A 12133-nucleotide genomic window follows, 5' to 3' on the forward strand; every position below is an offset into this window, starting at 1 on the left:
TTTACATAACATCTTCACTATACAACTACTTACATAGTATTTACATTGTGTTAGATATTCTGGAGATGATATAAAGCATACAGGAAAAATGTGGACAGGTTATATGCAAATTTTAATACTACGTCATTTTATGCAAGAGACTTGGGCATGCTCATATTTTGGCATCTGCCAGGGTCCTGGAGTGAACTTTCCCAGTTGCTGAGATGGTAAAGAATTCACCTGCAATGCAGGACACCTGGGTTTAATCCCTGTGTTGGGAAGATCCCCTGGAGAAGGAAATGGCAACCCACTCCAGCATTCTTGCCTGGAGACTTCCACGGACAGAAGAGCCTGACTGGCTATAGTCCGTGGGGTCACAAAGACTGAACAACTAACATACCAGGGTCCTGGAACCGGTCCCCATAGATACTGAGGGATGACTGTGTTTCCTGTCACTCTCAATAAATTACATTTTATTTGGTCTCCAATCTCCAAACTTTAATAACCTCTTCCAAGAGGAAGACACCAAAGTTTCCCAACAAGGTTCATTTCTCCTTTGGCCTCTTCCTCAGCATCTTCACATATTTGATAAAACTTAGCAAAGGCTTGATTATAAAATCCAGATGAAGCCACCTGGGTTTCAGGATATAATTTGAAACTTGGCTGCTTTACGCACACAAAAGAAAAGAAACCAAGTCAACTATAAGAACACAAAGCTTAATAAATGAAAAATGTTCAAACTTTATATTCAGATAGGAAAGTGAATGTTTTCCAAGGAAAATAATCTGCTGCCTCTAAAGGATTAGAGTGCCTTTCAGAGGTAATCAGTACTCATCTCCAGGGCAATGGATACTAAGGAAAATACATGATGTATGCATATTCTCTTTATTTGGTGTGAAAAATGTGCTTTAACCAGCATTTAAAACTTCAGGTACTGCAACCAGGCAATCTAAGTTCAAATCCCAGTTTTTCTACTTACTGGCTGTGTGACCTGGAATTAGTCACGTAACCTCTCTGAACTCTAGGTTCCCAACCATAAAATGAGAATAAAGTTAGCATCTACCTTATAGAATTGTCTAAAGAATGAAATGACTTAATCCATTTACAGAGCAATAAAACAATTCCTAGTACATAGTTGGTGCTCAATGAATGTTTGTAATGATAATTGCTGTTGCTTTTAAATAGTAGAAGAGAAAAAGGTCTGACTTTTTTCTTTTTGAAAGAGTTTGTGGAATGAAGAAAGCCACATATCTACTGAGAATTACTCAAAATACCTGAGGTAGAAATAAAATGTGTCCACTAGGTCCTTCTGAACCTCTATCTGGAGCAGTTCAAAACTGGTACAAAGAAAAAAAAAACAAAAAACATGGCCTGAGTAGAGGGCAGTCTGCAGAAAAATTAGCTCTCGACTAGCATTAATGAGATATTCACTCATTTTTACAGAGGAGCAGCCTGGAACAGTCAATGTCAGAAGGATGACTTTGTTTGTGTACGCACAGTAAAACAAGTGTTTGGGTAATGGAGTTTATACCAGTTAGAAGCTAAGGAGAGTACTTAATTTGTAACTTGGAATTTATAACTTTCTTTATCCCCTGCTTTGAGGGTTGCTTGTAAAATCTGACAAGACAATATTGACAACTTTCTTAATAAATGCATATATTTTAGAAGACAGGGAATAAATTTTGTTTTCAGCATATATTTTGGCCTCTAATCTTATTATGGTCTCCAATTTATTTTGCCCATCAGCACACAGTGCAGAAAACCTAAATTTATAGAAATACAACTGGCGTTTAGCTAGATTCATTTTGCAAGAGCAAGAAAGTAGGAAATAATGGCTAATATAAAAATAACTATCATTTGTTGAGCACTTATTATTGTGTTAGGCCCTTTTTGCATTTTTACATCTATTATCTCAATCAGTATTCTAAGAATCTTTCAAGATAACAATGTGTATTAGAGTAACTAATGCTAGCTAAATCCTTACAAATTAATCCCCAAACTCAGTGGGGGAACTCAGTATAGATTTGAGTGCATGGTAAGTCGCTTCAGCCGTGTCTGACTCTTTGTGACCCATGGACTGTAGCCCGCCAGGCTCCACTGTCCATGGGAATTCTCCAGGCAAAAGTACTGGAATGAGTTGCCATGCCCCGCTCCAGGGTCTCTTCCTGACCCAGGGATCAAACCAGTGTCTCTTAACATCTCCTGCATTGGCAGCTGTGTTCTTTACCCCTAGGGCCATCTGGGAAGCCCCCCAGTATACATTTGCATGTCACTAAATAATGTCTGATGCAGGCCAGGTGACTCTCCTGGGTAGCACTCTTCTAAGGGATGCCTTGCGGTGTGGGGTTCCTTCTATTATGGGGTTCCAGCACCTCTGAGTCTTTTGCTTCTTGCCCTATAGACAGGGGAGAGAGGAAGAATGTGGAGTAAGTATAGTGCAAGCAAGTGCAAATGCAAGTCGCTCAGTCATGTTCGACTCTTTGCGACCCCATGGACTATACAGTCCATGGAATTCTCCAGGCCAGAATACTGGAGTGGGTAGCCTTTCCCTTCCCCAGGGGATCTTCCCAACTCAGGGATCAAACCCAGGTCTCCTGCACTGCAGGCAGATTCTTCACCAGCTGAGCCACAAGGGAAGCCCAAGAATACTGAAGTGGGTAGCCTATCCCTTCTCCAGCGGTCCTTCCTGACCCAGGAATTGCACTGGGGTCTCCTGCATTGCAGGCAGATTCTCTGCCAACTGAGCTATCAGGAAATATCAGTTTCTAACTACTGCAGCCCATAATTAATCTATATTACTTCTGCTTATACCCCATTGGTCAGAAATCAGTCACATGGTCAATTGTACTGCAAGGGAGGCTGGGAAATGGTGAGGAAAATGTAGACCCTTGTAAATACTAAAAGTATCTGCCATGCAACTTAGCCTGTGGTCAGCGAGTATATTTCCTTCCCTCTCTTCAAACACAGAGCACGCTTACCCCTCCTCAAAGGAAGCAATCTCAACTTCCATCTGGTCACTGCAACCAGCTGAGAGTCCAGGTCTTCTGGGTTCTGTGAATTTCTTGTTGTTAAGTCCAGATACGGCATCTTTCTTAATATCTATCTATTTGACTGTGCTGAGTCTTAGTTGTGGCAGGCAGGATCTTCTAGTTTTCACTGCGGAACGTGATCAAACCCTGGTCCCCTGTATTGGGAGCATGGAGTCTTAGCCACTAGTCCACCAAGGAAGCCCCATGGATGTGGCATCTCTTTATTCAGTGTCCTATGAATGAAAAGGAAAGTGATGGAGAAACCAAAAGGCCAAGTGGGTTCTCTCTCTCTCACATACACACAATACAAATGGTATAACAGCAACAGAATAACCATAATAAAAATCCCCATCCAGGAAAGAAAAAATGGCAGAAATCACAGCAGTTACTGATGCTACACATGGCCAGGCAGATATACCCACCTTCTACCTCGTGGACAGAGAAGGTTCTGGACACAGCCTTGGATCTGCTCTTTGGGGGAACTCCTTTGTCTGTTTTTCTCAATGGCCAGCAGTTCCTCCACCTCTAAGATGTGTGTTTAGGAGCCACCCCTCCAGGCAGTCCACCTCTTATTTGTGGAGGAAGTTGTTTTCATTCTTCCATGACATTTTCCATATAGGGTTATGGTTATTTTAGCAACGTAAGTCCCTCAAAAAATCGTCAGGCTCTTGCAAGCCATCAAATCTATGTAGTGTCTCTGTATTCCCTTTTATTTTCCTTTGTAACTTAGCTATGTCACTCCTGGGTCCATGTCACTCTTGAAACATTTGCCAAATGCAGTCAATAGTGGCCAACACACACAACTAATGATGTTTCCCCCATTTTCTCCTTCTAGAGCTACAAGGTTACTTGGCACACATGACCTTCCAAGTTGTGACAGGTGTTAATTTCACCAAATGTGTTGTCACTGCAAAACACAGCATCTCATCTTTCCAACACTTGGTATCAAATTAACACCTACTTCCTGACTATTAGGCCAATGCCACCAAGTTTAAGATTTTGTTAGCAGTATCCCTTGTGCATTACCGATTTTGGTAGCTGTCAGGGGAAATAACTCTAGGCACGTGATAAATCACAATGACCCCATAAACAGGTCTTGCTAAGTACCTTATACATGTTGTCCAGTTGCCAGGTCATGTCCGAGTTTGCAGCCCCATGGACTGCAGCACACCAGGCTCCCCTGTCCTCCACTGTCTCCTCGGAATTTGCTCAAATTCATGTCCATTCAGTCAGTGATGCCATCCAGCCTCTGTTGCCTTCATCTCTTTTTGCCTTCAGTCTTTCCCAGCACCAAGGTCTTTTCCAAAGAGTTGGCTCTTCACATCAGGTAGCCAAAGTATTTGAGCTTTGGCTTCAGCATCAGTCCTTCCAGTGAACATTTAGAGTTGATTTCCTTTAGGACTGACTGGTTTGATCTTCTTGCAATCCAAGGGACTCTCAAGAGTCTTCTCCAGTACCACGATGCGAAAGCATCAATTCCCTGTCACATAGCCTTCTTTAAGATGCTTATTAGTATTACTGAAAACGCAGTATTAGGGGTGTTATATGCAAATCAGTTATTTGAACATACTTGTGTTTAACCTTTATTAATTAAAGAAACCAACACTCAACAAATTGGGCTTCCCTGGTGTCTCAGGGGTAATCTGTCTGCAATGCAGGAGCTGTAGAAGCTGCAAGTTTGATCCCTGGGTCGGGAAGATCCCCTGTAGGAGGGCATGGCAACCCATTCCAGTACTCCTGCCTGGAGACTCCCACGGACGGAGGAGCCTGGTGGGCTACAGTCCATAGAGTCACAAAGAGTCAGATATGACTGAAGGGGCAGAGAAGAAAGAAAGTAAGTAACACATCAGAGTTCACATATCTGGGATAATTGATCCAAGTCTATGACACCACCTATGCTTGTGTCTCTGGACGGCTCCGCAGTATAAGCCAAAACAAAAATATGTTCCACCATGAACTCTGCTTCTATAGCAAAGGAAATCAGAAACCGAAGCATTCCCTGAAGTTGTAAATCCTTTCTCTCTTTGCTCTATTCCAGAGGCATTACCCTCTATCCATAGAATAATAAAAGTTATTACTATGTAATAAAAGACAACTCAAAAACACAGTGGAAAAATAATCTGTAGTTTTTGAGATGGTGAATGAGATTCTTGTCTTGAAATTTGTTTGCATAAGTTTACACAGTGAGCTTACTTAATAGATCGTGCCTCTGTCAATATTTCTATCCTCCGCCAAATGGTTTATTTATTTAATGAATGTTTTCTGTATTAATTTAGGGAATTTTTTTATGTCATAAACATTCATTAAATCTGGCAAAGGTACACAGTGTCCAATGTTTACTCTCTGTACAAGCTTCCACATATTAACTTTCCCTACAGGAACATAAATGCAAACCAAAATTGTCACAATCGTTACTTGATCTGAACCCATGCAATATTTTATCCATTCAGTAAATGTTTATTAAGTATTTGCCATATATCGGGTGCTAAGCAAGACAGCCTTTAAGATAGACTATAAGTATTTTTAAATCACCAATTTCAGCTGACCACACTTGAAGCTGGCTGAAATTTCAACTCACAAATGTGTGTGTGTGCATGTGCACGCATGTGTGTTTAATGGCAGTTGGGGAAGAGTGGTGAAAATAGTAAAAATTGCTAACATCGATTACAAGTCTAATGTCAGAAGACTTATTCAGCTACATGGATAGACTGCAAAACAAATTTCCTTCCCAGAGATGATAATTTTCTTGCAGAATGCAAATAACATCATTTTAGATATTTTCCCCTCTTAGTAAAACACAGTGTACACTAATTTAAATTTTCAAACAGCTGCATTAGGGAGAAATTGTATGGAAATAATTGTCAGTAAAAGTGATGTTTAAACACAATTTCACTAACGTCACTGTTCCATAAATGGGGACCTAAACTTTCCTGTGTGCTATTTGCTTCCAATGTAGTGATACCACTTGGTCTTAAGGCATCACTTTTAAAGGCAAAAGCCACTTGAAGGAACATGGTGAGGCGAGCAATGGATAAAAGAGAGAAATAGAACCGTTTAGATATCCGAAACCCTCGCTTTTCATTTGCCTCAGCCTGGGGTTTGCAGGACGTCACCCACTCCCACTCATTCCTAACAAGAGTATATATTAAGCTCTTTGAAATGTGAGTATTATGGGAAGGATCGCAGTTGCTTTAAATTATAGAAGTTGGCAAGTGCCTGGGAGGAGCAGGAGGTTGTTTAAACCGAGAAAGACAGTTGCAAAACTTTGTACAACAGTATGAGCTCCAAGCTTCAAAAGTATTCTCATGCGCAGACCAGCACTTTATTTTTCATCAAGCTATTTTTTGAGTTGTTTTGAAGCCGCTTCAAATAATAAACACATATTTCTGCTGGAAACATTGTTTAATGGTTTCTGAATTCATGGGACAAGAGAAGCAAGAAAGCCTCATGATTTGGTGGAAGGTTTGATGTCAGCAATGCCTAGAAAAGGTAAGCTTCCCTTTTCACTGCATGTTTTCTCTTTTTTTTTTTTCCACCCCCCTCCTGTTGGCTTTCATCAGCAATATTTACTGAAAGGATTTAAGACAGCTACTTGTAGGGAAATGGGGAACTTGTAGAAAGTATGTCAACAAATGATAAGTCAGAGGTCGGAAATCCTCAGCTGTAATGTTTTCTACTTTCTATTCCGCTTGTCACAGGAACCTCTGTGAACCATTTTTGAGTACATGAAAAATGCCATTTCTCTCAGAAATTGTGTGCAGGTCTTCAAAATCTCCAGTCTGATGTGCCTAGCATTTGCCAGTGTGCTGTTGGGCTCATGTATTGCCAATGTCAGAGTGTCTATGTTTTCTTATCCCGTTATAGGCAATTTAACTTCCAAAACTGTGATCTTGCTATTAACTCAGAAATCTTTCCCATGGAAGACTGTAACATTAGTCCAGAAATTCTCTGAAGTGTGCTTACTGTGAATTCTTATGAGCTTGTTCTGCAGCCTACGTTTTTTAAAAGTTAAATAAATCGTTTGACTTCTCTTTTGGAGTGGCACAAAAGGACTGTTACAGATATTATGTCCTGGGCAGGGAGAAAGAGTTCAACTCAAAATCTGTGAAGTCGCGGTTGACAGGCAATGCTATGGACTGAATCGGGTGGCTGGGTCCTCCTGGTTGTGCTTCAGAAGCAGGCAGGAGGCAGAGAGGTTATGATAGTCCTGGTTTTCTGTGCCGGGATCATAGGAGAAGCATCTTGTGGTTTTAGATGAAGGGGAACGTAAGTAATGTGTGTTTCTGTTTCCTTGAGAAAGCCTGTGATATCAGTCTTGCCATCATGTCAAGAGAGAATTCCAGGTGCAAAAAATCTAGATACAGAAAAGAAGAGATTTGCAAATTTCCCCCCACCGGCAGGTTGAGATTTTATCAGAGCTCACAGTCATTCCTCTCGCACACACATGAACTTGCAGGCGGAGGTTAGAAAACCCTGTGCGTTTGCTGGAGTCTGAATCGTTTGGGACACCAAGGCGACCTGGATCTATGAAACCCACTGCTGGCAGAAACTGATCACAGGTCGGTCAGGCCTGGGTAAGAAAGTGGGGTGCGACCCAGGAGCCCTGGCTCTCGGCGTCCAAAGGGCTCTTTGGGTACCAGTGGTTGACGCTGTTTCTGGAAAGCTTTTCCTTCTGCGTCAAATTCTAATGACATGAAGTGGATTACAGCGTCTTCCCCTGCCTTTGGGGGTTCTTGGGGATGGGAGATAGATTAAGATCAGACGGAAAGACAGGGATTGTAGAAAACTGAGCAGGCAGCTCCATCAGCTCACTGGCAAGGCGGTGGGGAGAGAGCTTAGTCTTTTTCTCTATCCACGTTTGTGAGTGGAGGAAGTCGGACCCCAGCCTTGCCCCTTCACTGTCCGGTTCCTTCCCGGACTTTTCTCTGCTTCCCTCTCCCCCTCCTGGACGATCCACGCCAGCCACGCAACCTCCAGAGGGGGAACAGTGGGTTGGACAGACAGGCTAGCATCTCCTCCTTCTCGTCCTCTCCAGCCATTCCCAGACCAGTTGGGGAAGCCCCCGCCCTATTTGGAGGGGGTCTCCAGGACCCCACCCCGTGACCTCATCGCAGGCAGCCGGAGAGCTGGGATGGCCAGGGGTTGCGTGGCGCCTGAGTGCACCCCGGGGATGGGTGCGGCCACGCGCGCGCGGCGTGGCGTGAGGGACTCGCCCGGGATGCAGCGCGCACTTCCCATCTCGGGCTCTCACGGAGGCTGGCGGCATTTCTGGAAGCCAGAGCCCCCAGGCCCCGCCTCTGGGCCCCCAGGAGGCCCCAGAGAGGACCAAAACAAAAAGGCAATTAGAGTTGCTAATGAAGCCCCAAGCCAGATGACTCATCTGGGGCGCAGCCACAGGGGGCGGGAGTCGGGGTGTGGGGCTTTGCGATGAAACCTGGAAAAGACGGGTCAGGGTTGTCCCCAGAAAGGATGCTGAGGTGCGGCCCAGTGTGACCTAACCGTGCCTCCTCACCTCACGGAGGCTGGGACAGAGGCCACATCTGTGAGGGACCAGAGCGTTAACTAATGAACTGCCGGAGTGCGAGCGCCACGCTGTCTGAATCTTGAAAAGCGTTGGAACCAGACTTAGCCCAGGTTGCCAGCTACAGCCGCACACCCCGAGTCCGAGGATCCGGACCTGGGAAGCCCCAGACTCGGGAATCAGCCCCTCGGGCGCCTGGGGAGGAGACACTATTGCAACTCAATAGACCTTAATTATGTGTCCACGGAGCGCCAGAAGCTTTGCCAAGGCTCTTTGAACTTGGCCCATGATGGAGACCCCAAGTGGTAACAGTCTGGAAGGTTTATGGAAAACTGAAGAGGGGCTTTGTAAATCAGCCAGCTGAAATCAAAGAGAGCTTCTGGTTACATTTGAACTAGACCTTGGCGGAGGTGTGAAATATCACGGGAGAGATCACAGGGTCAAGAGCATCTAGGCAGAAGCCAAGAAGCAAAGAGAGATTAAAGGTCATGGCTGCTCCCAAGGGAGGTGGTGAGGCTCTGTTTCCTCAAGTCTATTTCAGGTCAGTTTCATGGGTCATTAATAAGAGGATAACCAAAAGTACCTCCTGGTCAGGCAAATTTGGGAAAGCATAAAACTGTACACCACAGAGGACCAGAACTCAGGCTGCAGGGTCACAAACATGTGACTTCAAATCCCAACTCCACCCCTTAATTGCATTGTGAACTTGGACCCAGGCCGCTCCATCTGTCAAGTAAGGCCCATTATCTGCATTCTTATGAGGACACTTGGAGGATTTAATTAGAGAATTAATGAAAAAGGCCTACTATCAAAGTGTCTGGCTAAGTGTCATGGGGCCAAAGTGTCTGGCCCCATGAATGTTAGTTATTCTGACTAGTTATTAGATGCTAGTTTCTTTGCTGCAGAAATTCTTACATTTTAGTTCCTTGATTTGTCCTCTATCTCTCCATGAGTGGGTCATTAAAGTCTACTGTTTTCTAACTCATTAGAATATGAAACCACTTTTTTCTTCCCCCAAAGAGTGTCACACATGGGGAACTTGGAATGCATGCTGGAATATGGTTGGGTTGGCCCAGTGAGTTGAGGTTACCATGGCCTGCAAGCCCATGAAGTTTTCCAAGATTTAATTGAAATTTATCAGTCTTCACCTGCAGCTGCATGAACAATCTTCCCTATTTCTATGAAACAGAAACCCCCAAACTGGGATTCTCCTATCAAAAGAAATTGAGTTATTTTCCTTAAAACTATAGTCAATTTTTATAAGGAAGAGAAAAATAGGAGCAAAGCAAATTCTTATCCATTTTGACTTTCACACCTTAAAGGCCAACCTCTGCCTCTGGTTTGAGGGCCTGTATTTGGTGGGCAAAGGCAAGGGCATAAGCTAGAATAAAACATGATCCCATCTTCAAGGAGTCATCAGTCAGATTGTTGTTCAGTCTCTAAGTTGTGTCCGACTCTGCGACCCCATGGACTGCAGCACATCAGACTTTACCATCTCCTGGAGTTTGCTCAAACTCATGACCATTGATTCAGAGACTCTAGCAATAAGGTAGAGAAAATAAAGTGTGTGTCCTCATTTCAAAAATGCAAAATTAAGTTTACAAGGAAGAATATAGGAGGGACTCAAAGTGAATTCTGTGAAAGGGAGGCCTCAAGTCTCTGGAATGATCAGAGCAATAGGTAACTTTCTTTGACATTTACCAAGTGTGAAGAACTGTGCTAAGTATTTTGCAGTGATGACTCATGTGTACCTTATAAGGCTCCAAGGTGGGTGTTGACTTCCCCATTTCACAGATGAACAAACTGAGCCCTAGAGAAATGCAGTAACCTGCCTGAAGTCTTCCAGGAAATATATGGTCTCACACTCAGGTCCATCTGATTCTCTGTATCCCTCACCCAGGAAAGACTCTTCAGAGAAGATAATGTGTCACTTGGCCTTGAAGGATGGATACAGATTAATGGGAGGGGAATTTCAGGCAGTGAGAAGAAAACTAACAAAGTCATGAAGGAGACCAGTATGGGGAGTGTCAGAAAATCCACCTGGTGAAACAAAGGGTGTACATAGAAAGAAGAGGGAAATGAGCTCAAAAGCCTTGGTTAGATCTTAAAAGTTTTCGTTGTCTGCGTGGCCAGTCGTGTTTGATTCTTTGCAACCCCATAGACTGTAGCCCACCAAGTTCCTCGGTCCATGGGATTCTCCAGGCAAGAATACTGGAGTGGGTTGCCATTTCCTACTCTTCCTGATCTTCCTGACCGAGGGATCAAACCCTCACGTCTTGAGTCTCCTGCATTGGCAGGTGGATTCTTTACCATTTTGGCACCTACAAGGGCAAAAATTGATGTCTGATGATGGGTGTTAACTAGACTGACTGTGATATTTCACAATATATACAAATGTTGAATCAAGATGTTGTACACCTAAAGCTAATAGAATGTTCTATGTTAATTGTTATCTGAATTAAAAAACAGAAAAAAAAAGAAAATTCTAAAAAAGAAAAAAAAGAGTAGTTAGCTAGAAAATGCCCAAAAAGACATTATGAAAATGTAGGCGAATGCTGTTATAGAAATATGTAATTAATAAAAATTTATGTTATTTTCTGGGGGAAAAAAAGAAGACTTGGTTGGAAAAAAAAAGATGTGGTTGGAATCAGATCATAGAAAACCTTGAATGCCAAACCACAAAGTTTGGATTTTTTTAATAGAGGAATCATTAAAACTTTGTAAACAAGAAAGTAACAGCCTGGCAGTGCTTTAGAGCAATAATTGAAGATGATTAATCAGTGTGTGCAGCAGGGGCAAAGAGGAAACCTCCAGTTACTAGGAAGTCATGTTTGTCCAGGTGGGAGACAGCAGTTGTTTGCTCCCATAATCCCTAAGGGATGCTGATGCTCGTCAGACCCAGGCTCCTAAACCTGCTACCCCAAAGCCTTGACCACCACAATAATCTTTCCAAGCAACGACCGTGAGGCCTCACTACATCCAGATTTAACCCTTAAAATGACAGAGGGGTGGAATGGAAGGGGCAAGAGGGGCTGGCGGACCTCTGAGGACCTTCTCAGCTTTCAGACTCCACGGAGCTACAAACTCTGAGCGCTTTTATGAACATCATTACCCACACATTTAGCCATTCGATCACCAGTTTCCAGACTTGTTCCTATCAAACAGGCCTGTTTCCAAAAGAACTTGAGAGTCTACAAAACTTTTATGAGTTTACAGCTATAGTGATTGTGTAATAATGAGATTGGCATGCAGGGATTACTGGAGGGCATATTTTCATATATTCCTTCAGGAGAAATTTTCATCCATCCTCTTGGCTGTCTGCCTTTTGCAAAAATTCAGCTGTCCTCCCCTTGTGTCTGAGAACACTTACAGCGGTGCAAAACCACCCCAGGATCTTGTGAGGTTTGGATGTTTTTTTTTTTTTTTTTTTCCGGCTGTGACGAGTCTTTGTTGCTGTGTGGGCTTTTCTCTAGTTGCAGTGAGCAGGGGCTACACTTCAGCTGCAGGACACAGGCTTCTCATTGCAGTGGCTTCTCTTACTGTGAGCTTCTGATGGCTCAGACGGTAAAGAATCTGCCCACAGTGCAGGAGACCAGGGTTCTCT

General features: G+C 43.4%; 1 protein-coding gene across 1 annotated transcript in view; it reads left to right on the forward strand.

The window, feature by feature from the left end:
- The first annotated feature begins 6030 nt into the window (after window positions 1–6030).
- The window catches only part of C1QTNF7 (C1q and TNF related 7), a 122939-nt gene continuing 116836 nt past the window's right edge, over window positions 6031–12133 (forward strand). Inside the window, exon 1 of the mRNA XM_043448236.1 lies at window positions 6031–6497. Within this exon, the coding sequence (XP_043304171.1) occupies window positions 6476–6497 (22 nt within the window). The 5' untranslated portion in view covers window positions 6031–6475. The remainder of the gene's footprint in view (window positions 6498–12133) is intronic.

The sequence above is a fragment of the Cervus canadensis genome, chromosome 26 (assembly GCF_019320065.1).
Source record: "Cervus canadensis isolate Bull #8, Minnesota chromosome 26, ASM1932006v1, whole genome shotgun sequence".
Lineage (NCBI taxonomy): Eukaryota > Metazoa > Chordata > Mammalia > Artiodactyla > Cervidae > Cervus > Cervus canadensis.